Source organism: Myotis daubentonii, chromosome 11, assembly GCF_963259705.1.
Source record: "Myotis daubentonii chromosome 11, mMyoDau2.1, whole genome shotgun sequence".
Lineage (NCBI taxonomy): Eukaryota > Metazoa > Chordata > Mammalia > Chiroptera > Vespertilionidae > Myotis > Myotis daubentonii.
The window spans coordinates 37,907,923-37,933,405 of record NC_081850.1 but is presented as its reverse complement, the minus strand read 5'-3'; the positions used below and the strand labels follow the sequence as shown (position 1 = coordinate 37,933,405).

Below are 25,483 nucleotides of genomic sequence, written 5' to 3'. Positions count from 1 at the left end.
AAGTTGAATCAGTAAATAGATAATACTCACTCTTCATCTTCCACTAAAAGCATGTACATAATTAATCTTTAGAGGCCGGCCTTTTATATAATTCTTCTACCTCAAAGATAATGGGAGAAAGGTGACCTGCCAGAATCACCTACAACCACAGACACCAAAACACCTTGCTAGGCATTTATCCTGAAGCATGGGAGTTGAACTTACATGCTTTAGCCAGGAAGAACCTCAATTAACATATAGCCAAAGTTATACCTATCAATTCAGACCATAAACGCAGGCAAGATGATTCTGTTTTTTAGTAAATAGGATGTTAACATTGAAAATGGTACCTCAAGGACATGAAATAATTTATATCAAACTTTGGTGGAGGAGAACCAGTAACTAGGTTGATGAGAGACAAAGAAAGCAAGTACCGCCCTAGCTGGTTTGGATCAGTGGATAGAGTGTCAGCCTGCGAGACTGAAGGAGCCTGGGTTCGATTCCAGTCAAGGGCACATGCCTGTATTTTGGGCTCAATCCCCAGAAAGTGGCATGAAGAAGGCAGCCAATCAATGATTCTCTCTCATCACTGATGTTTCTCTCTCTCTCTCTCTCTCTCTCTCTCTCTCTCTCTCTCTCTCTCTCTCTCTCTCTCCCTTCCTCTCTGAAGTCAATAAAAATGTTTTGTTTGTTTGTTTTAAGAAGAAAGCAAGTACCTGGGGGAGCAGGCTGTGCAGAGGCAGGAGTCTGTGTTTCGTGGAGCACCTGTGCCCGGAGGTACAGCTGGGGTGCCAGTCCCACTCACAGGGAGATGATAACAATGTGGTACTTCGTGCCCTGAAAAAGAAAGGGTTGTTAAAAACCCAGCATGGTCATTGCCAGCACGGTGAGATCTTGGGAAATGCACCTAGTGTATGATTCACCCATTTATAGTTTGGTTTTTAGTATATTCACAGAGTAGTGCCAGAAGCCTGTCCATCCTTGCTGCTTGACACAGTCGCTGCAGGGAAGAAACATCTGCACAGCATATGTTTCAAGGGACCTGGCATAGATGGCATACTGTTCTTAATATGTTTGCTCCCCTTCTTGGCGCTATGTGTTTTAACCAAGGTCACCTCTCCTAGAAAGGTTGTTTCCCCAGGTGGGGATTTTTCCCTGGAGTTAGGGATTAACAGGACTAAGGAAGGGAATAAAACCCCTTAACTTAGTGCCAGGTGGGTAGTTAACTACGAACAATCACGCTTAAGCTACACAATCTTTACTTAGGATAATCTCCTTCAGTTACTTCCTTGTAGCTTAACAGAATAGAGTAGTGACCTTGGAATGGAGATAACAAACGCTCTAACCTTTGGAATAGAATGGATAGGATTAAAATCAACTGGTATAAATACAGATGTAACAGGAGAATAATAATAAAAAAAAAAAAACCTGGCTGGAGAACCTGGCTATGCTGATCAACTGAACGCTGCTGCCTCTGTGTCATTCCTTCTTCGCCGACACTGTCCACACCTTTGGGAACCCCTGGACCTGCTGGGGCTGGACCCCAACAGAGTGGTACAACCATCACCACAATCCATTTTAGAACAGTTGTCACTATTTCAAAAAAAGAAACCCCTTGGACATTACCCATCATCCTCTAATTCCCTCTCCTCATCACACCCTGGCCCTAGGCACCACCAGTCCAATTTTTATCCCTATAGATCAGTGATGGTGAACCATTTGAGCTCGGCGTGTCAGCATTTTGAAAAACCCTAACTTAACTCTGGTGCCGTGTCACATATAGAAATTTTTTGATATTTGCAACCATAGTAACACAAAGATTTATATTTTTGATATTTATTTTCTATATTTAAACGCCATTTAACAAAGAAAAATCAACCCAAAAAATGAGTTTGCGTGTCACCTCTGACATGCATGTCATAGGTTCGCCATCACTGCTATCTACCTCTTCTGGAGATTTCATACAAATCAACTCAGACAATATGTGATCTTTTGTGATCTTTTGTGACTGGCTTCTTTGACTTAGCATAATATTTCCCAAGTTTCATCCATGTTGTAGCAATATCAGAACTCCATTCCATTTTATGGCCAAATACAATTCTATTTAGTTAGATCATATTTCACTCATCTCTTCATCAGCTGGTGGACATTTGGGTTGTTTCCACTGTTTGGCTGTTGTGAACACAATAATGTATGTGGCCCTGACCGGTTTGGCTCAGTGGATAGAGCGTCGGCCTGCGGACTGAAGGGTTCCAGGTTCGATTCCAGTCAAGGGCATGTACCTTGGTTGCGGGCACATCCCCAGTAGGGGGTGTGCAGGAGGTAGCTGATTGATGTTTCTCTCTCATTGATGTTTCTAACTCTCTATTCCTCTCCCTCTCTGTAAAAAATCAATAAAATACCTATTTTTTTAAAAAGAATGTAAGTGGACGTTTTAATTTTTCTTGGGTCTATATCTAAAAACGGAATTGCTGCCCCTAATGTTTTCAGTCTTCAAAAATTGGAGAAAATCATCTTGGCTGGGTAGCTCAGTTGGTTAGAGCATCATCCCAATACATCAAGATTGCGGGTTCAATCCCCAGTCAGGAAGCAACTAATGAATGCATAAATAATTGGACCAACAAATCGATCTTCCTTCTTTCCTTCCTTCCTTCCTTCCTTCCTTCCTTCCTTCCTTCCTTCCTTCCTTCCTTCTTTCCTTTCTTTCTCTCTCTCACTAATAATTTTTTTTTAATTGGAGAAAATGACTACCCATCTAAAATTTGGCATCATCAATCTACCTGAAGGTCATCCTGAAGGACAAGATCTTATAAGAATTTGAGATTACAAACATACTCAGCAGGTGGAAAAATATTAAGAGAAAACTTTTTTCTTAATGGTGGTAAAATACACTCAACATAAAACTTACCATTTTAAAGTATACAATAGAGAAAAGCATTTAAAACTAAACGGGAATTCATTTTCCACTGCATTTATACCGGTTCATCTTTATGTGTGTGGTTTGCCCACAAATAGAAAAGATGGCAAGTACTTTTTCTTTTTTTACGCCTTAACCTTAGAAAATCCAAGAAATAGCCCTTCCGGACATTTTTATTAATCCCGCATGTGCCTTTCAAACAGCACAAGGAAGCATGCTCGCTTCGGGGCTGGGCCTGGGCCTGGGCACAGGGCAGTCACAGAGAACTGCTCCAGTGGGAGGAAGAATGTGGCTTCTCACCAGTTCTGGACACACTCTCCTGTTTACCAGACAAAGTGAGACTGTGGTGTGTGTGCAAAACATTCCCTACACAATGAAAGAGAAATAAAAGATAGTGTTGGTTTTTATTTGTACAGGCAGGGGACACATTTCCCTTCTCCAAGGATCAGCAGGAAATGTAGGCACTGGCTAACGCAAGGCCATCTGGACATCCTACAAAGCAAGCAACAGGATTAGAGCCTGCCCCGTACATGGTTTCTTTTATTACTTCCAAAGATAAATAAACTGCCAGCCAATCAAGATGGGCTTGGCTATGCTTTTGGCCTTAATGTGAAATGTTTCTACAGGTATCAGCTCCAAAAAGAACTTGCTTCTTTTATTAAACTGGTTTGCCTTTCAATTAAATCTGGTTTCTGCACTTCTATGACACCCTCATTTTAGCTTTCTTTCATAACATTCCTGAAGGTTTTGACCTGTGTAGGAACCACCAAGAACAGGCAGCCATTTCTGAAGTACACCATTATTGACTAGGGCCACCTTTCAATTAAGAGAAAACTTGGCAGGAAGAACTCAATTATATTCTTGGTTTGCAACAGTATTAACAAATATTTAAAATTATTCTCAGGTAACCTGAGCGAGAGCTAGAAAACTACAAAATGTTACAAGGAAAATCCACAGGTGGCTTGGTACTTTTGTGTTTGGGTGTCAATTTCTCTTATATATCCTCTTTTCTTCACTTGTGACTATACTAAAACTGAGTAAGCATGGGCAAATATTTGCTGAGCACCTACTATGTGCCAGGCGGTGGGGTAAATATGCGCATGTTTACAAGTCCTCCAATCTGCATTTCAGCGACCTTGCAACATTCAGCCAATTGGTTGCTAGCTGGTGGTTTGGGCTTATCATGTGACTGTACTGTTTACAGAGTAGAATGTCAAAGAGCACAGCCCTGTTAACAGACAAGAAAAAGTACAAAAAGGACAGAGTTGGTACTGAATGAATTCCAGGACATTTTGAAAGCTGAATCATGACCTGGCTTCCAATTATGTTTTAAAATGCAAAAGCAGCTGCTTTTTTTCCCTTTTTTTTTTTTATATAACACATATTGGGCCCGGCCAGCGTGGCTCTGTGGTTGAGCATTGACCTATGAACCAGGAGGTCATGGTTCGATTCCCGGTCAGGGCACATGCCCAGGTTGTGGGCTCGATCCCCAGTGTGGGGCATGTAGGGCACAGCAATCAATGATTCTCACTCATCACTGATGTTTCTATCTCTCTCTCCTTCTCCTCTCTGAAATCAATCAAAATATATTTAAAAAGAAAACACATATTGGAGTTTTATTCTCTTATAAGAGGAATTTATCCAAATAATTCATCGGAGGGTGCCAACATTGCAGCTTCTTAGCATATTTAAAATGTACAAACATTGACTCATGAGCAATTTTTTGAAACACTTATTTGTCTAGTCAATTGCATATTTTTATTGCCGTACATTTTTAAATTTTATTTTATTGCTAAGAGTGTTACCAATGTCCTGCATGTTCCCCCCTTGAATACTATGCAGCATTACAAGGCCATCAGGTCCTCGAGCAATGTCATTTCTTTCAACCTGGTTTCATTATAACGTTGATTAAAAGATAACATTGATTCCCAGTGGAGGCCACTGTTTGCTGGAGTTGCATGTTCTCACCGTGTCCACATGTGTTTTCTCCGGGACTTGGGTTTCCTTCCATTTCCTCCCACATCCCACAGGTATGCACCCAAGGTGAGTGAGTGTGGGCGTGGGTGTGGGTGTGGGTGTGTGTATGTGGGTGGCCCTGCGATGAAGGGTGTCCTGTCCTAGGTGGTTCCCACCTTGCACCCTGAGCAGCTGAGATTCTCTGTGGTCACCAGTGGCCCTGAACTAGAACCAGCAGTTTGGAAAGGAATTATCTTGTTTTTAGAAATCTCTCCTAAATGTCTGTATAGCTCACATTTATTTCTAACATGTTTAAGATGAAACGTGTTTTGGGCTTATTTTTGGTGATTTTTTATGACCAGAAATATACTATAGGAACTTAACTCTTGTTTATATCAATTAGCCTATGGTAATATTGGTTTCATTATAGTACATCATTTCACTTAAAGTTGCAATTTCCAAAAACCTATCCATGACATTAAGTGAGGACTTACTGCACATTGTAGTAATCAGAATACTTCTTGAAAAGAATGGAAGAGACAGAATTCTTAGAAGAAATATTGGCTTCACTATTTAGTCCACCAGCCCAATTAGAAATCTCCAGTCAGAATGTTCATGGGCAGATTTCCCTCCACAGAACACAACCACCTAACTTCTCACCGTTGCAGGGAGGGGACGTCCTTAGGAAAATCAGAAAGTTCGAGGTCAAGAAAAAGCAAGTAGGCTATGATAAAAAGCACTTCTCTAGCTGCTTGCTCCTCCAAGTGTGGTTCCTGGGCTGAACCATTAGCATCATTTGGACCATCCATTGGGCTCACCTGAGCTGGCAGCATCACCTGGAAGCTTATTAAAATGCAGACTCTCGGGCCCCGCCATGACTGCAAAATTAAAATCTGCACTTTAACAGAGTGATTCTTATGCACATTAAAGGTTCAGAAATGAGACACTGAGGTGCTGCTGAAAGATTTAGAATTATTAATAAAATGAAAGTAGAAGATAACCCATCCTTAGTGAAGGATAATAGTATGTCCAAAGGAAGGCTGTGTCAGGTGGCAAGGGAGTCTAACAAAAAAATGGGGATCAGCAAAACAGTACTTTGTCCATGTGTATTCAAAGTATTATAGATACAAGACCTTGCTGTCCTGTGCCCAGTGCTACTTTCACCAGGCCTAAGGGAATGTCTCTTTAAGAAAAAAATAAAAGAACATTCACCTTCCTTTAATAGGATTATGATGGAATGAATAATTTGACTTCTGTTTCACTTGTTTGGGGGAATGAGGAGAAGCAGAGCTGGTTCTACTGAAGGTACTTATTCCAACTGCTGGAAAAGAAATGAATAGCCCTGGCTGGTATGGCTCAGTTAGTTGGAGCGTGTCCTGGGCCCTGAAAGGTTGAGAGTTCGATTTCCGGTCAGGGTGCACGCCCAGGTTGCAGGCTCCATCCCTCATGGGGGTGTATGTGGGAGGCAGCCAATAGATGTTTCTCTCTCTCCCTTCCCTTCCTTTCTCTCTGAAAAGCAATAAAAACATTTAAAAAAAATAGTAATAATTTGGCAATCAATTCACACATCTGCATCATGTGAGTTTGTGTAGGATGAATCCCTTCATAAATGACCCTGACCCAGAAACTGAGAGCTTCCAGTTGCCGTCTGAGGGCCAAGCCCTTGATCATGACTCAAATGACAGTGAGTTTCATACTTGTAAAATGTGGAGGCTAAATGAAAATTGAGGAATGGTAAATATGCAGGCCACGTGTTGCAGCTCTCCAGTCCTCCAATTATACATTCAGAACAAACATCCCTCAACAATTGCGATAGTCCTTTCCTGCTAAGCCCGGACTTGACTCCGGGATCCTCCCTAACTTGACTCTCTAAGCAGCCTCCACATCAGCTGGCTCTGGCGTGCCATATGAAACCTATTTACTGCCCTGACACACGTTCCTCCAGCTCTAATCGTCCATCATTCTCTGGCAGAGGTCCTGGGTTACAGCAAGTCCAATCTCTAGGGGCCACATGAAGAATCACAGTTTGACCATTACAACATGTTTTCCATACCCCCCAGGAAAGAACATTAACCCACATGGACTCTCCTCGAGTCACCTCCATACATATAAACACTCCTTTTACTTTTTAAGAGAATAGTAACATGATAATAACAACATACAAGAATAAGTAATAAGAATAATGCTGTCTCAGAGTTCCATTCTAAAGCATCCCTAAAATTTCGGAGAGAAATATCTCACTTATTTCTAATAAAAACTATCTTTGACAGATGGGAAGAAAATCTACCTCCATCACACATCTCAACAGCAGCACTACTGACATATGAGCTGGATAATTCTTTGTTGTGGGGGACTGGCCTGTCCATTTTAAGATCTCTGGCCTCTACTTAGTACATACTAGTAGCACCGCCCCCTGAGCTATAACAAAAATGTGCCCAGACATTGCCAAATGTCCCTGGGGGGCAAATCCCTCCACCACCACCATGCACCACTTCCACCCCAATTGAGAACCTAAATAATTATAATTTTCCTAGGGAAATGAGACTATGTGTGATTCTTCTCCCGCGTTTTTATGCATTTTCCGAATCTTCCATAATAAATGTAATTTGTTTATATGGTTGTTTTTTTAAAGACAGTGACTTTCTACTTTTTAAAAAGAAATATTATCAGGCCTTGGCTGGTGTGGTTCAGTTGGTTCAGTGTCGTACCTTGCAACAAAAGGTCTCAAGCTGGATTCCTGGTCAGGGCACATGCTGAGGTTGCTGGCTCAATCCTCAGCTGGGTGCATGTGGAAGGCAGCCAGCCAGGGTCTCTGTCTCTCTCTCTCTCTCTCTCTCTCTCTCTCTCTCTCTCTAAAAAGCAATAAAAACATACATAAAAAAAAAGAAATGTTACACAGATTCCTTGAGTTGATCCTGGGGTGAGTTCTAATGTGTGGCTCATTCAGTTTTGAAAATTAAATCCATTCCCTAAAAATACCACCATACAGACACCTTAAACTGTTTCTCATCGGGACGTCAGGGGAAAAAGTAAGGATTGAGGCCTCTAACCATTCGGAAAAGAATGTCTAACCCCTTCTTCAACAAGGAAAAGCATTGGGCTTCAGAAAAAGATGTGAAATAAAAGCTGCTGTTTCAAAAAAAGTATTTGCCTGAAACATAGTCTGTACATGCACCTCAGTCAGAGAAGCACTTGCCTTGTAGAAAAACAATAAGACACTTTTACTCCGTCTTTAAGAACTGCTATATTGCTAGACCACGGAAATATTTTCAAAATCAGGAAACTAAAATATCTAGATGTAAAATTCTACTTTAGACTTCATCTTCATCTTCTTGGCTATTACACCCGGAATTTCCTAGAGTATCATTACCATTAATTTCACTACTGACTATTTTTAAATCCGTATGGGAGGCCACATCCGCCAAGTTCTCAATGAAGAATTCCACATTTATTGCCCTTATCACAGAGGTACCCTTTTCTCCACCCAGGCCCCCACGCACCCACCCAGCATCCTCTGGCCTCCCCTGCTTACCCCGGGTGCTGCCAAAGGTTCACGTGTCTTCTGCTCTCAGGTAGAAGTTCTCTTTTGTTAAGAGGGGTGATACCAACTGCTGCTTCCAGAATAGCCATGTATTTTTTGTACCTCATCTTGTCTCCCTCTCTCTCACTACTAGGTCTTGCAGATTTCACTCACTGTTCAACTGAAGCAACTGAAGTAATCTGCAATACTGGGAGCGGGAAGCCGCTGTGCTTTTGGATGCTGGGTGACCCCCAGCCAGAACTATTACACTCTCGGGGGGCGGGGAGGGAGTGCCGGGGAGGGGGAGGCGCAGGCTGAGGCCAAACCCCAGATAAATAATGAAGGGGCTCACTCAGATTGCCCTGCACCGTCAGTATTATGTAAGGCGACAGAATTTTGAATAAAGCACGAATGAAAATGATTTGCAGGATGACCCTGATTCTAAACACAGCAATCTACTACGGTACCCTCCCAATTAATCCGCACATAAATCTTTGAGGCAGATAATCCTTCAAGTACTAATGGCGTAGGAGGTGACTTATCTCAAGGCCTGATAATAATTGGTCCAAAAAGCCTGCGTGCCCCTGGGTGAACTAAAATCAGAAGCAGATTTGGCTTTCTACAGAAACCTCTAAAAGGCTGCACTCTGACAAATGAAGGGGGTCCAGTCGTCGTGTTAGAGCAATGCGTTTCTAAATGCTTGAGTCAATAGCAAAGATTAATTCATTGAGAATCAATACTCTTTTGGATTGTTTTTTGTTTTAAATACCTCTAGAACCCAACATGGGTGAGCTGCGCTAGCATGAAAATGGTACACTGTTTGAGGTGTTCAGAAACTACTAACCCCCCCCCTTTTTTTTGGTGTCTCCCCTCAGCTTTGAGGACCCTTCTGGACAGCTTTCCCTGGGGTAAGGTTGGATCGTCCATCATAGGGGCCCACCTAGCGATCATAGTACACATGACCTAGACTGGGTCTACCAGTCTTAACGGGGACGAGAATATGACATTCAGAGAAAAATGCCCTCTCGTTGGAGTTGCTAACCAGGGCTGGTAGGAAGTTAGGGCTGTTGGTGGTCATGTTTCCCATCATGTAGAGAGGCCTTATCATTAGTAGCTGAAAATAACAGTACCAATGGCAACATGACGTCATCGAGTTTCTGGGTCCAGCTATACCTAAAGGCCATTGTCATCCCAGGAGACCCAAGGTACCCTTTAATTAAGCTAATAAACTGGCATTTGTGAAATTTAGTTTTAGTTGCATTTCTGTCACTCTGAAGGAGTTCTCACTTATACACCTCCCTCACCAACTTCTCAAGCTTTTCCCCCCTATTTAATATGCTATAGGAGTTGTGCTCCTCCTTGTCTAAACACACACACACACACACACACACACACACACACACACACACACAACACACACAAAGGAACTAAAATAGAACAGGGAGTCATTATGTAGTAATCCTGATTAACTTAAATACCTACAATGAATAAGTTTCTCAGACCTGCCCCCAGGCTCCCAAATCTTTTGTTTGTTTGTTTGTTTTATATATTTTTATTGATTTCAGAGAGAGGAAGGGGGAGGGAGAAAAGGATAGAAACATCAATGATGACAAAGAATCATTGATCAGCTGCCTCCTGCATGCTCCAGGCATGTGCCCTGACCGGGAATCAAACCGTGATCTCTTCTCTTCGTTCATGGGTCAACACTCAACCACTGAGTCACACTGGCCGGACTCAGCCCCCCAAATCTTGAACCTTCTTCTACAGATTCTCTCTTTCCTCAATCACAAGTTTCTTCCCCCGCCAGCCACTCCCCCCCCCCCCCCGCCCGCCATTTTTTTCTCTTAACCTGAATGATCTAAATCAGTGGTCTCCAAAGTGGGGAGCACATACCAACAATCTTTGGGGGGATGAAAAGAAAATATTAAACCATCTATTTCCTTTTTGTCTCTCAACAATTAAAATTTTAGTTTGGCCCAGCCAGCGTGGCTCACTGCTTGAGCTTCAACCTATGAACCAGAAGGTCAGGGTTCGATTCCCAGGTTGCGGGCTCAGTCCCCAGGAGAGAGCCTGCGGGAGGCAGCCGATCAATGACTCTCTCTCATCAATGATGTTTCTTTCTCTCTCGCCCTCTCCATTCCTCTCTGAAATTAATAAAAATATATTTTAAAAGAATATAGTTTGAGGATTTATGCTTTTAAATATTCATATGTACTTTGAAAACTAATATATTAAATTACATTAAGGTGTACCATTTATAAATTAATATACTCATATACATGGTAGAGTTCAGATTGGAGTGTATGTATGAGCAAAATAGTTTAAAGGGCTCTATCCCAGTAGCTCAGTTGGTTAGAGCGTTACCCCGATACACCAAGGTTGCGGGTTTGATCCCGGGTCAGGGCACATACAAGAATTAACCAATGACTGTATAAATACGTAGCACAACAAATAGATCTTTCTCGCAAATCAATTTTTTTTTAAGTTTAAAGGTCAGTAACTTAAATAACCCTTCAATTGCTCCCTAAGCCTCAATTTAGCTTCTAACAACAAAAGACTAAGAGCTCCCACTTCACTTGGCCTAGTTGTACAAATAATCTGACCACAATAAAGTGGTGAAAACAAGGGACAAGCCATTTGGATTTGGAATATTCCATTTCCATAGTATTCATGAATATTACTCCCACTGGTTGTTCTACAAACAATTAGTACCAGTTAGTCACAGGAATTCTTGGTTGGCTACAGCTGCCACGGCTGAAAAAAACCCTCCAATACAGCCCTCATTTAATCATACAGGAAGATGTAATTAGAATTACACAACAGGCTTTGTTCTAACAAACTGTATTTGTAATGATGCATGATAAAAATTACTATACAACCCTCAAATAAGAAATAAAGCCTGAGCTTAAAAAAAAAAAATCCAGTTAAACTTGTTATCATTGGAAGCTGTTTTACTACAGTGAAAGTGACACTTTATAAATGGCATGTTTTAAAGTTCCATTTTCTATAGAAATGTTTTATGATTTAACACACAACTCTTACAAAGTGACTCTTATCTATGATGATCTCATACAAAATTAAAATTGGGTCTTTCATTAGGAAAAGAATTCTGCCTTAGCAAATAATTAGAAAGAATCTGCTTTTCTCCCATAAATGAGACTGTTCAGTTTTCTTATTTATGTATTCATTTTTTTAAGTTGTCATCTTTGTAAGAACTCCTTCATAATAGTATGTAAGGCCATAACATAGGGGAGAAAAATCTAGTCAAAACACCCCATCCAGATATGTGGCATTTTCTTTTTAACTCTAGAAATTCCTTAGAAATATGCATTAATTTGATTAATTCTAGAAATTCTTTACAACAGCAACTCTCTGATTAAAAATCAGTTATCCTTTTTTTTTTTCAATAATATACATGGCTCAAAATGTCTTTCTTGCCAGGATGCTCAAGATCTGTTTCTGAATGATTCAACTTGAATGTAAAAATTCACAGGCCAGGCTGACGTTCCCTTTGAATGGGTTAGTTCTACTTTATTTCTGCTGGAGAAACACAATGGGCAGCCTTCTCCACTGGGTATTTTAACTGCTCCTGTGCTCTAGAAGTATATAAATGGAAATGAACTAATGCCACAAACAGGCTGTTTTACAGGGTGTGGTCTGCTTTTCAGGGAGCTGGAAAAAGCCTCACTAAAAGTAGGAGAGCCAGGGAAGCAGCTCTTCCTCATTCTTTCTTTCTTTTTTAAGTTCTATTACAAATACCAGATAACTTTACGCAAGTCATTTCACTCCCCTGCTTAATATCGCCATGCATAGTCTATATTTACATATTTGCGACTCTGGTGACCAGAGCTCTTAAAAAACCAACATACAGGTTACATTATACAGAAGAATTATTAAAGAGTTCAAGAAGATTAGTTGTGGCTCTTCTGGATTCAGGCCCCGTAGCCCGAACTGCCCCTTCTCCTCACAGTCATCCTCCGAACGCACTCACTATTGGGTTTAAACATTACCTTGAACTGGATGCGACATAATGCGCCACTCCAAGCCTCTCATCCCACAGAACACAGTAGCTCTCTGAAATAACCCCTGCCCAGCCCCAGCAGCGGACGCCTCTTGCCTTTTCCTGTTTCTTGCATCCTCCTTCTAGTTCTCCTGGCATGAGACCTTGAAGCCACCCTCACCCGTTATGGTGGTGCCCAATCATACCAACTCCATGCATGACATAAGGAAAGACAACTGGAAGGCTTGATTTGCATCCTACTGCTGCTGCTTAAAACCTTGTGACTTTGAACAAGTTACTTGACCCTTCAGAACCTATTTCATTTGCCATACAAGCGGAATAAGACCACACCACTTGGGTGATTTTAATAACAAATGAGGTGATGTATATGCATCAATGGATGTCATTTCCTCATCTCTTCCCTCCCTTCCACCTCTCCCACCTGTCCTTCTGCTCCCAATACCTCTTCAAGAATTCTTCCTCAATCCTCACTTCTCTACAGGCAAGAACAGGGTACAATTACAGACTTAACTCTCCTTTGCTGTTACAACTTCCTTTAACACAGCAAAAGAACCAGACAAGTCCAAGGCTGAGTGGTTTTGTAGGAAAAACAAAGATTGGAAAACAGACTGACTGAGGGGTAGAGAGACCCACGGGGCGAGAGTGACTGACAGAAACCTTTAAAAAGAGGGGAACATAGAATCTTGGGACTCAGTTCAGGTGGTACCCACCAACTGGGGAGATTCTCCCTTACAATTTTCCCAGATTTTAACCTCTGTTACAGAATAATTAAAAGCAAAAATTATTACGAACAACAGACTGGACAATCTGGAAGAAATGAATAAATTCCTAGAAACATACAATCTTCTCAAACTGAATAAAAAAACCAAAGCAGAAAATCTGAACAGACTGATTACAACTAATAAAGTTGAAGCAGTAATCAAAATAATTCCAATAAACAAAAATCCTGGACCAGATGACTCCACAGGTGAATTTTACTAAATATTCAAAGAACTAACATCTATCTCTCTCAAACTATTCAAAAAAATCCAAGAGGAGGGAAGACTCCCAAGCTCATTTTACAAGGCCAGCATTATTTTAATTCTAAATCCAGATAAAGACACTAAAAAGTGAAAAAATTATAGGCCAATATCCTCGATGAACATTGATACAAAAATCCTCATCAAAATGTTAGCAAACTAAATCCAGCAATACATTAAAAAGAAGTACAAATTGATAGTTACAGAACAGTCAAGAGAAGATAAAGTACAGCATAGGAAATATAGTCAATAATATTGTAATAACTGTATGTTTGCCAGGTGGGTACTAACATTATCGGGAGATGACTTGGTAAAAGTTATATAACTGTCTAATCACTATGCTGTACACCTGAAACTAATATAAAATATTTAATATCAACCATAATTAAAAGCTTAAATTAAAAAAAACAACATGAGCTGTGATTGTGAGGATCTGGAAACCCACAGAAAGAGATGCAAAGACCTTGAAGAACAGCAGGAAAGACCCACTCTTCTTCTCAAAGCCAGATTCATCCCTTAAAAAAAGACCGCATGATCATTGATTTAGACAGAGTGTGGGAGGCTGGACAGAACCTTCCCCTTCTGAGCACAGAGGCTGCAGATCTGAGACAACGACTAACCGAAAGAGCAACGACACTCGAGCCGCACCAATTCAGGGAGAAGGCAACAGGAATGAGCCCTTTTTACAAGGAGGAAACGAAGGCTCAGAGTTGAGAAGCCTGCCCCAGATCATACAGCCCCTGAGAGGCAGGGTCAATATTGGAGCTACGATTCTGTTCTAGGGCCTTCCAGAGTGGGTGCTCCTGCATCTGATGACCCACACAGAGCATTTGCTCCCTGACCCCTGGGCAGGGGGTGTTGCTTCCTCTGAGACAGGAGGTGTCATATCCCTGCCCTCAGACCCCCTCCTCCTGGCTGCAGGCTTTCTCTTCCTTCTCCTCCTGGCTCCCAAATCTGCTGTTTTCAGTGGGTCCAAATGTGGAGTTTGTGGCAAAAGATTCTTTCTCCAGGAGGCCCTACCACTACCATCACCAAGCTGGCTTCCCACCAATGGGTCACTGTCCTTCTATCTTCCCCCTCATAGGCTGGGTTTGTCCCTCGACAACCCCCATCCAGAAAATGAAAGTGAGTTACCTCCTGGAGTCCCTGAATGGTCAAGGTCCTGAAATGCCACAGGCTTTAAGTCATTTTGTTTTACATTCTCCTATAAAATATTTCTAAATTAGATATATTTATTTTCAGTTTAAAAAATTCTGTCTTATATAAATGGTTCTATTTTTTCTCAAAGTACATCTTGATAGTATTATATATTTTAGGACACCTGTTACCATCACTTATTCTCATTCTATTATGTTCTTATAAAAATATATAGTAAATTTTAACTTAATGAGTCAGCCCACTAGTCCCTAAACAATATCTTTTTTTGTGAGCACTTCAGCCACCAGACACATTTGAAATAGCAAAACACTTCCCTCTGCCAATGGTTCAATACACTATAGTTAAAAGAAAGGTAAAGAGTTTGTTAGTCTCAATCAATTTTAACTGATTTCAAAAAATCATGTTTTTACAGATCTGTCTCTCTCGGTATTCTTTGATGACCTAAGTGGTAGGTATGATGTCATATTTATCTTCGTATTTCTAGTGTCTCTCCTGGCTCACGGACCAGCATATAATAGACACCCAATAATATTAGGGTTTGCTTCATAATTAAATCAGCAAGGTGGCTAAGCTCCTGCACTCCAGAATCGACGCCTGCATCTGAATCCCAGCTCCACACTTACTTAGCTGTGTGACCTGGGCAAGGCTTTTAATCTCACCAGGGCCTCAGTCTCCTCATCAGTAAACAGGGGGTAATAATAGCACCTGCTTGTTAAGGTTGTGAGAGAATCAAAATAATGAGTATATGCAAAACCCCAGAGTTCCATGCTCCCAAGTGGACCACTTTGACCTTCCAAGTGTCCACTTAGATCTCCTCGTGGTCCGTGCCCTTTGGCAACTGAGGTATGGTAACCTTTGATCCGCCTTCCTAGCCCCACCTGAAAGACTCCTGGTGTGGCTTCCCGCCTGCCCAGTCCTTCCAGCCTCCAGAAGATAACCGCACACTGCCCAGGGCATCGACATTTGGACCTTTCATGTCTCTGTTCCAGCTCCCCTTGCACCTGCTGCTGGACCAGACTGTCTTCCTTGAGTCACTTCTCAGTATCTAATTATATGTTTGTGTTTAGCTATTTAGCACCCATCTTCTTCTCTAGACTGTAAGCTCTGTTCTGAAGGCAGAGACCTCTTCTGCTGACACTGCATCCATTTCCTGTTCACTTTTCTTTCTACTCCAACCTCACACTCATCCATTCCTCCCCTCCCTGGACAACCACTGAGTTCCTCCCTATCAAGCACCCTGATTGACACTGGACATACAAATAATACAAACCATCTCTGCCCAAGAGAATCACCCTGTCTAAGGGGGTGACAACTAACTGCAACCCAGCACAGAGATGTGAGTGACTGTGGAACAGGAATGTGACAAAGGAGAGAGAGGACAATTCTGTGTGAGGATCTTAGCATGGAAAAGCCTTCACAGAGGAGGCACTTGAGTTAGATCTCAATAATATGAATAAACATTTCCTAGGCCTGTGGTGGGCAACCTGCGGCTCGCGAGCCACATGTGGCTCTTTGGCCCCTTGAGTGTGGCTCTTCCTAAGCCTTAGGAGTACCCTAATTAAGTTAATAACAATGTACCTACCTATATCATTTAAGTTTAAAAAAATTGGCTCTCAAAAGAAATTTCAATCGTTGTACTGTTGATATTTGGCTCTGTTGACTAATGATTTTGCCGACCACTGTCCTAGGCTGACAAAAGGATCTGAGGCCTCTTAGGAAGAGGGAAACATTTTGTTAAGACCCAAAAAAGCGAAAACAGCGAACAGCGTTCTCGGACCAGTAAGCAGAGCTAGCCGGCAGGAAGGCAGTGCAGGGCCGGAGGGAGGCAGGGATGTCTTGTGACATTAGGCTCTGCACAGAGCGGGGGGTATGGCAGATGTCATTCCCTCTGGCTAACACACCCTTCCTAGATGTCACCAAACCTTATTTAGTGAACTTGCCCACTGTGCCAGCCACTGAGGTAAGCGTTCTACACGCATTACCTTCTTTAGTTCTCACATTAACCTTACGAGATGGATGTAAATTCTCCCTGTTTTCAGATGAGGCAACTCAGGCACCAAGTAACTAAGGTATTCTGCTTGGGGCCACACAGGTAACAAGTAGTGGAGGTATGATTCCTACCCAGGTTACGAAATCCATGCCTGCTCACACCTACTAAGCCTGGTGCCCGTGGCCCTTAGCATGCCCTCCTCACAGGGAAGTGTAATTGCCTCTTTACTTATTTGTCGCCCTGGAGCACGTGGGTCTCGTGAGGGCAGAGGCTTTGCTCTGCTCACCACTGCATCCCTAGCACCTAGCACGGTGCCTGGCAGAGTACAGGCACCCACAGTGCATGAATGCATGAATGAGCAGGCCTTTGAACTCTGCCGACGCGTACTCTCGCCCTTCTTCTCTGTCCCTGTAATAAAGGAATGCCACCCTTCCTGAAACCAAGATCGATCTATCTGAGTGCCAAACCCAAGGCATGTCTGCCCTCTCCAGCTTTGGTCAGAGGGAGGAAAACTGAAGCAACAGCCTCACTTCCTATCCCCTCCCCATCCCCATCTGGGCACACACACAAAAAATAACATCCTTTGAAAGGCCTGCTTACAAGGTAGGCTGGCATCTGGGAATTTGGATTTGGAGAAGGTTCCCACCATTCCCAGGACTGATAAGTGTGGCTCACTGACCCTAAACTATTTGCACAAATAATGCAGTTTATGATAAACACCTGCTTTCGTCCTGGGAGTCTGAACTTTTGTAACGTACTACACAGAGGATGCCAAAGTAGTAAGTCCCCAGAACCCTAGGCACTGCGTCTTCATGAACTTCCCTGGTTGACAACATTTCACACGCGTTCCCATAACGCGTTGCTGTTGGAATTAAGCAGGCCCTATAGGAGTCCACTAGGGGAGGACGCTGGGAGCTTGCGCCCGGTTTCCTCGGATTTCACTCAGTGTGCTTTTCCCTTTGCTGAATTCACCGTGATAATCACAGTGGTGAGTACAAACTTCATGCTAAGTCCTGCGGGTCCCCCTAGCAGCGGTTCTCAACCTGTGGGTCGCGACCCCTGAAAATACATCCTGCATATCAGATATTTACATGACGATTCATAACAGTAGCAAAATTACAGTTATGAAGTAGCAACAAAAATAATTTTATGGTTGGGGGTCACCACAACATGAGGAACTGTATTAAAGGGTCGCAGCATTAGGAAGGTTGAGAACCCCTGGAGAATCATCGAAACTGAGGGTGGTGTTAGGGCTCCCAGACACTGTGTCTCCACAGAAGCAGGATGCTGAAATACTGCTTTGCTTGTCTGTCCAATCCTGTCCAACAACCAGAGACTCACTCCCAGGGCCTCCAGGGGCCAGGCAGGAATGGAAAAGTATGCAACCGGCTGAGAGGGATTGGGGACAACACGAGAGTCTAAAGTAGCCAGCCACAGCCCGGCCGGTGTGGCTCAGTGGTTGAGAGTCGACCCTTGAACTAAGAGGTCACTAGTTCAGTTCGCAGTTGGTCAGGGCACATGCCTGGGTTGCAGGCTCCATCCCCAGTAGGAGGCATGCATGATGTTTCTCTCTCATTGATGTTTCTATCTCTTTATCCCTCTCCCTTCCTCTCTGAAATAAATAAAAACATATTTAAACATATTTAAAGTAGGCAGTGGCTCCTCAGCTCCTGACACCAGCAAGTCCCAGGCAGAGCCGGGCAATTAGTTTACAACCGCAAGTATTAAACCCTTTCCCTCTGCTAATAACAGGTGCCCCCAAAGGCTAACAGAGAACACCCAGGGGCAGGCTTTGCCCTTTCTCCAAAACCCAGAGAAATGCCTTACATCCTCAGGTACAATGGGGATTCCTTTGAAATAGAATATAAGATACAATAAAATGTGGGGCTGTTTGCCCCAACTTTGTGAAACCACACCAAGAGTGAAATAAACTTCAGAGGTCCCAACAGCAGGGGGCCACCGCCCTTCTTGGATTTCTTTTCTGTAGCAAACCTGACCTTCATAACTGTCAGCACCCACTCTCGGAATCGGCTTATACAAGTTATGCTAAGGAGACTAGACACGGGACAGCACAGATATTAAAGCTATTAAGCCAGGCAGGCAACCGTGGGAGAGGAGGAAGACTAAAACTCGGCGGTCACTGCTTGCACAAAGGGCTCTGGCTTCTGGTTTACAAAGCTCGGCTTGGCTCCAGGTTGCTGATGATTAGCAGTGACAGGCAAGAGGAGCAGAGTGGTCAGTCAGGACTCCAGGACTGTGGCCTCGGACTGTCTTATGAAGGAAAGTCCACACGTGACCCCTTGGCCCCAAACTGCACATCCCAGAACCTGGTAATGTGACCTCTGTGAGTGATGGGAAGGTGAGGCCTGCACAGCTAGCAAACTGAAATAAATATCAAAAGAGCAATGGACTCAATTTACATATTTAGTATTCTTCTAAAGCATTGGAACTTGGGAATCTATTCGAAACTGATTTCCTCTTTATTTAGTCTTTTCCTTAGAAAAGAATTTTTAAAAATCAACACAGAATGGCCTAATAAATAAGCACATGAAAAAATGTTCAACATCAGTAGCCATCAGAGAAGTATGACTCAAAATCACTTCACACCAACTAGGATGGCTAAAATAAAAACAGACAGTAAGTATTGATGAGAATGTGGAGAAACTGGAAACTTCATACTTGCTGGTGGGACTGTAAACTGGTGCAGCCACTTTGGAAAACAGTCTGACAGTTCCAGAAAATGTTATAGAGCCATCATATGGTGTCCACCTGTAGGCATGTACCCAAAAGAAATAAAAACATATGTCCACATAGCTTGTACATGAATGCTCACACAAGGGCCAATCATAATAGCCAAAAAATAGAAACAACCCAAATGTCCATAAAGAGGTGAATAAAAAAATGTGATATATATACACACACACACACAATGGAATATTATTGGATTGAAAAAAAGAATAAAGCACAGATACATGCAACAATATAAATAAACCTTGAAAACATTATGTTAAGTTAAAGAAGCCAGATATACAGGACTACATGTATAATTCCATTTATAGGATACTAGAGGCCCAGTGCATGAAATTTGTGCACTCTGGGGAGGGGTCCCTTGGCCCGGATTGCAAGAGGGCACAGGTCAGGCCGAAGGAACCCACTGGTACACAATCAGGGCCAGGGAGGGATATGGGAGGTTGGCCAGCTGGAGAGGGACCACGGGAGGGCTTCAGGGTGTGTCCGGCCCGTCTCACTCAGTCCCAATAAGCCAGACCCCAGCAGCAAGCTAACTTACCAGCTGAAGCATCTGCCCCCTGGTGGTCAGTGCATGTCATAGCAAGCAGTTAAGTGGCCTTAGTATAGCATTAGCATATTATGCTTTGATTGGTTGAACGGCCGACTGGGTGACTGAACACTTAGCATATTAGGCTTTTATTATATAGGATGTCCAGGATAGGCAAATCTATCGACAGAAAGTAGATTGGTGGTTGCTTAGGGTGGGGGATGCAGGAAATAGGGATTTGTCAGCCAAATGGTGGAAGGGGTTTATGGAGGAGTTCTGTTCTTTTTAGGACAATAAAGATGTCCTAAAATTGATTGTGGTAATGACTGCACAACTCTGTAAATATACTCAAAACCAGGGGTCCTCAAACTACGGCCTGCAGGCCACATGCGGCCCGCCGGGTGTTTTTGCCACCGCTGCCTGTCCTACTTAGCAGCCGACTCGTCCCGGGCCCGCAGTGTGTATGTGTGGAATGTCTGAGGGACAGTGAACTAGCCCCCTGTTTAAAAAGTTTGAGGACCTCTGCTCAAAACCAATACATTGTACACTTTAAATAGGTAAATTGCATGGTAAGTGAATTACATCTCAATACCATTGTGTTTCTAGTTTTTCTAATCCTCACACGAGGATATTTTCCATTGATTTTTAGAGAGAGTGGAAAGGAGGGGGAGAGACAGAGAGAAACACTGATGTGAGAGAGACACATCGACTGGTTGCCTCCCATACCCACCTAGGTATATTCCCTTGACCAGAATCAAAACCGGAACCCTTCAGTCTATGGAACAACGTTCTAAACACTGAGCCAAACCAGCAAGGCCAATTGTGTGTTTCTTTAAACGGCCTAAATCTAGAAGAGAATTGCAAACAAATTCAGTTAACTAAAGAGTGTTAAGAACCTCAAATTGGGAGTTTTTCTGTCTCCTTTGCACTGTAAATTTCTCCCAAATGATGATAAAGATAGCTTTTTATTATCACTTGACAATTTACAAGCTCTTTTACAAATAAGGTCCTTTTGAGTCCTTGATATAATCTTAGAGGAAGATAATTATCTTCCCCTAATTTTATACTCCGGGATGTGGTAGCTCCACATTTATGAGGTTTACTCCCTCTCTCAGTTGGCTGGTCAGGGTAGATGTCAGTTCTTCCTGTGCCCTTACTTCTACATTGCATAGCATCTCAGGGTGCCACGTAGATACTATCAAGACAATATGCAGAGATGGCACAGCCGACCAATCACAATGTGGAGACTGCCTTATTTTTCTAGGAGATGAACATTTATGCTACATTCAAGCCAAGTATAATCTAACTGAACACTCATCAGAAATCTTGTGGTAACAGGGAAAGAACTCTTTGTTCTTTTGGAATTTCAGTTTGGGCTCGTCTTCTTATGTGCCTCAGGGCCTAGTGCATGCAGTATCTGATGTTTCAAAAGATATTAATGAATACGTAGATTCTCAGGCATCAATCAGTAGGCAGAGACTTACTGGTAATATTCTACATGGAAAGAACCATGGTCTAAAGTAGGAAGACGCAGGTTGGCATCAGTTTTCTCATCTGTAAAATGAGGGGGGAAAGAAATACTTCTCCCACTGTCATTGTAAAAATTTAATCAGAATATATCTGAAAATACTCAGTTCACAATAGGCACTCAACAAATGTTCATGGGTGCTAAAATGAAATAGCCTGATACCTGATCTCTCCTATGGAGACCAGGGGGTTCTTCTGGGAATTCTAAACCTCAGATCTTGAGAATGGTGTTGACTGGATTTGCCAAACCTGAAACAATGACTACCTGATTTTAAGGAAGACTTCATTATTAATTTATTTCAGGTTTAATATAAAATTTGTGTTCTCTTGTGTCTCCAGATTAATTTTCCAATATCTTAGTTGAGTGTGTGTGAATGAGTGTGTACTTGTTCACCAAATGAAACACTGAATGAGATTGATATTTTGGAAGAAAATATAGTGAACGAGGGGAAATCTTTTCTCTTTTGCCTTACTAGAATGAAAAGGAAATAACAATCTGAAATTCTGGGAATGCAAGAATCTCCCAAAATGGGAGAATTTTCTGCCAAGTCTTGCCCATTTGAATGATCTTCATTCATCGTTCACAGGGCCTTTTCAATCAAAGTTCCTTCCTACAAGCTGATAGGTTCACTGTGATGAAAGTCGTACTACAAGAAAAGTCCAGGGTCTTAGAGAAAAAATAATCCGGGAACAATTTGAAGAATCGGCCACTATTTGGCTATTTATTAGATCTTTCCAATATCCCTGGATAGTTTATGGATTCCAAACCGCATTCCTGATCTGTAACAATGACTCTCTTGGATCCTAAAACCAACCATCTTTATTAGTTCACCCACTCACATTCATGGTCTCACCAAACCACAAAGCTGGACAATTTTAAGCAGGTGCAAGCAGATGACTTTCATTATTACAAGGTTTTTCTAATTTATACAAACAGTTTTTACAATGAGAAATAATGAGGTTGGACCATTAGACTAATTTACCACTAAAGCAGAAACAAAATAGTCTGGGGGATTTTAGACAATTATTTCAAATCTTTCTGAAGTCTTGCTATCCCTCCTCCTATATACCAAGCAACAACGTTTTTTCTTAGGGTTTATTCTGACTGCTTTCAAAAATGAGTTTTATTATTTAAAACACACACACACACACACACACACACACACAAAAACAAAAACAAAAAAACTAAACCCAATATAAACAGGCCAAAGATAGCCAGTTAAAAGCTTAGTGCCGTTTCAACCCTGGGTTGCTCCAGTCCTTTCCAGACAAACCAAAAGAGAAACCCTCGCGGTCAGGGCTGTCACTATTCAAAGAAAGCACGTGCACTCTAAGAACCTGGAACCAGCTGCCTTGCCCAGGCCAGTGACGAAGGGATCGCCAAATGTTTGTTTATATTCTCTGTGAACATGGTTTTACTTTTGCTTTACATTCCTAGTCAACCTTTTCTGTGCCCTATGAAAAATATTAGCAGTCTCCAGAAGCTCAGGGGCTGGGGAGAAGGGGGCGTGGGGTGTTGTTTAACGGGGACAGAGTTTCTCCTTGTCTTGATGCAAAAGTTCTGAAAACGGACAGTGGTGATGGTTGCTCAACATTGTGAATGTACTTAGTGCCATTGAACTGTACACTTCAAAATGGTTAAAATGGTAACTTTTTTTTAAAATATATTTTATTTAATTTTTACAGAGAGAAAGGGAGAGGGAGAGTTAGAAACATCGATGAGAGAGAAACATCCATCAGCTGCCACCTGCACACCCCCCACTGGGGATGTGCCCACAACCAAGGTATATGCCCTTGACCAGAATCGAACCCGGGACCTTTCAGTCCTCAGGCCGACACTCTATCCACTGAGCCAAACCGGTTAGGGCAAATGGTAACTTTTATGTTGTGTACAGTGGGGCCTTGACTTACGAGTTTAATTCCTTCTGAGCTTGTTAAGGAGCTCGTTAACTCAAGTTACTCTATCAACTCAATGCAAAAAATCGGCCAAGAGACAGCTGGTATTTCAAAAAACTCGTTAGTCGGGACACTCGTAAGTCAAGGCCCCACTGTATATTTTATCCTAATCATACCAGAAAAAAAACAATAAAAATATTGAGAAACAAAAAACTCACAAGCTAGTATGCTAACCACAGGTCCAAATCCTGCAAGGAGCCGGTTCAAATGCAGGACTAGATGAAATGCATTGTAAAATCACTTCCTTACCCCGGAAAGAAAACTCAGACTGGTGAAACATGAACATGCCAACGATCCCGTATGGATCTTGATTCAGCAGGTCAGGGTGGGGCCTCAGAGCCTGTATTTTAGCAGGTCCCCAGATGATGCCGCTGCTGGGCTGCGGACCTCACTGGAAGCAGCAGGTCCCCGGGCAGGCCACCCTATCAGTCTAAATCTAGCACCAGGTCCTCTCACAGGGAAGCACAGAGGAGCTGATCTTGCAAGCCAATTGGCTAAAGACTTCACTTACCAACCAATCACCGTTCGTAAAATGCGTTGAGAAACTTGGCTAGAAGACCTGACTGAAGAGGGTTTCCAAGAGTACCCACCCACCCACCCACCCCGGGGACTAGGAAGCAGCTACTGGCGATAAGAAGTGACTGAGGAGAGACGCAGCTCTGCAGAAAGCCCTCCAGCCGACTTCAAAACAGTCTTGAAAAGGCCCTTCCCCAGCTCGAAGTATGCCTGGAATTCAGTGGCCTTTATCCAACATAAAGACTTCCAACTCCGTTTGGACTGAGTTCCCTATAGCAGAACCTTGCAATGCAGCCCTAGAAAACGGACAACGCCCAGCGTGTGGACAAACTCGGCCCCTCCCTTACAAATGAGTCAGAAAGTGCAAATAAACAAATAAATAAAGGAAACAGGTTCTCCAAAGTTCTGCGGGGCAGGGGGCACAGACCCCCGCTCCGCCGGCGGCCGGGGCTGCAGTGCGATTCCCAGGTGCGCAGTGCCCCGGCCCCGCGGGCTGGCAGCTCAGGCGGCCTTACCTGCTTCCAACTAACCCTGGGCGCCCGTAAATCCAAGGCACCCGCTCCTGCCCCTTCCAGATAACACCGCAAAGGCTGGCAGTGCCAACAGAAACTCAGAGGCCTTTAAACGGGGTTCCAGAGAAGCTCAACAGGAAGCGAGACCGCTCCCATCCCTTGGAGGAGATGGCGCAAGGCCAGGTAGGAAACAGAAAGTGGCCCCCAGGTACTTGTCGTCGCCTCAGGTACGTGCTCAAACCCACTTCCAAACGGCTCCCCAGACAAACCCTATAATACGCCGTCGTCCCCCGGGGGCATGGGGAAGCAAAAGTCAGCCAAGCATCCCCCCAGGAAGGAAAAAAACCCACTCCTCAATCAAGAAGAGCTCAAGGAAATGGGAGTGGGGAGGGGAGGGGACGGGCAGACATGACCTCGCATTCACTCGCGCTGCCCCTTACCTCCGTCCACACGACGGATCAAGAGTGCAAGCGCCCCGCCACACCCCGCAAACCCCTCCTTCACCGAAGCTGGGGCAGGAGGAAGGTCCCCCAGCGTCGCCAGAGCCCGGGCTGCGGCGCCTGGGGCAGGTCTTTTCCCGCCGCGCGGCGGGCGCTCGGGGCCGGGGAAGGAGAGGGAGGAGGGCGCGGTACTCGCCTGCAGGCGGCTGGCGTCCGCGGGCGGCAGAGTCGGGCGCAGGATGCGGGTGGCTCCCGTCTGCGCTGGGGCGCGCTCCCACGCGGCGCCGGCTGCTGGGCTGCTGTCCCCTGCGCTCCGCGCGCGTCGCTCGTGGCGCCTCGCCCGAGCCCGAGAGCAGGAGGCTGCCCCGGGAATGGGCGGGCGCAGTTGGCCTCCGCGGCCGCTCCTGTGTATTATTGTGACTCAAGCTATTTCCTGTTTGGAGGTTTGGGAGAAATAAAAATATATATCCAAGTTGGGGGCAGAGGGAGTTGGTCAGCGGCGAGCCAGAGAGCGGCGGTTCAGAGGGTTCGAGGGTGGGCAGCGGCTGGCACCTGCTTCCCCGAGACACGGAGGGAGGAGACGCAGTTTTGTGTGTGTGTGTGTGTGTGTGGTTTTTTTTTTGTTGTTTTTTTTTGCAGCGTTACTTTGGGGTGTCTGGAAGGACGGGGATGCGAGGCTCCCACACGCCACCCAG

At 43.6% G+C, this 25,483-nt stretch overlaps 1 protein-coding gene across 5 annotated transcripts in view; it reads right to left on the bottom strand.

The window, feature by feature from the left end:
* The window catches only part of TJP2 (tight junction protein 2), a 109,927-nt gene extending 84,760 nt beyond the window's left edge, over positions 1 to 25,167 (bottom strand). Inside the window, exons 1-2 of one of the 5 annotated variants that reach the window (XM_059656841.1) lie at positions 24,985 to 25,167; positions 696 to 816 (exon numbers count right to left, since the gene is read on the bottom strand). Coding sequence is in view for 1 of the 5 variants with exons in the window: in XM_059656834.1 (XP_059512817.1) it covers positions 696 to 816; positions 6,775 to 6,956 (303 nt within the window). In the remaining 4 variants the exon portion in view is untranslated. Of the gene's footprint in view, positions 1 to 695; positions 817 to 6,774; positions 6,972 to 19,239; positions 19,323 to 24,984 lie in introns of those variants that run through there. The other 4 variants (XM_059656839.1, XM_059656834.1, XM_059656835.1 and 1 more) reach the window with 4 other exon arrangements.
* Positions 25,168 to 25,483: the final 316 nt, after the last annotated feature.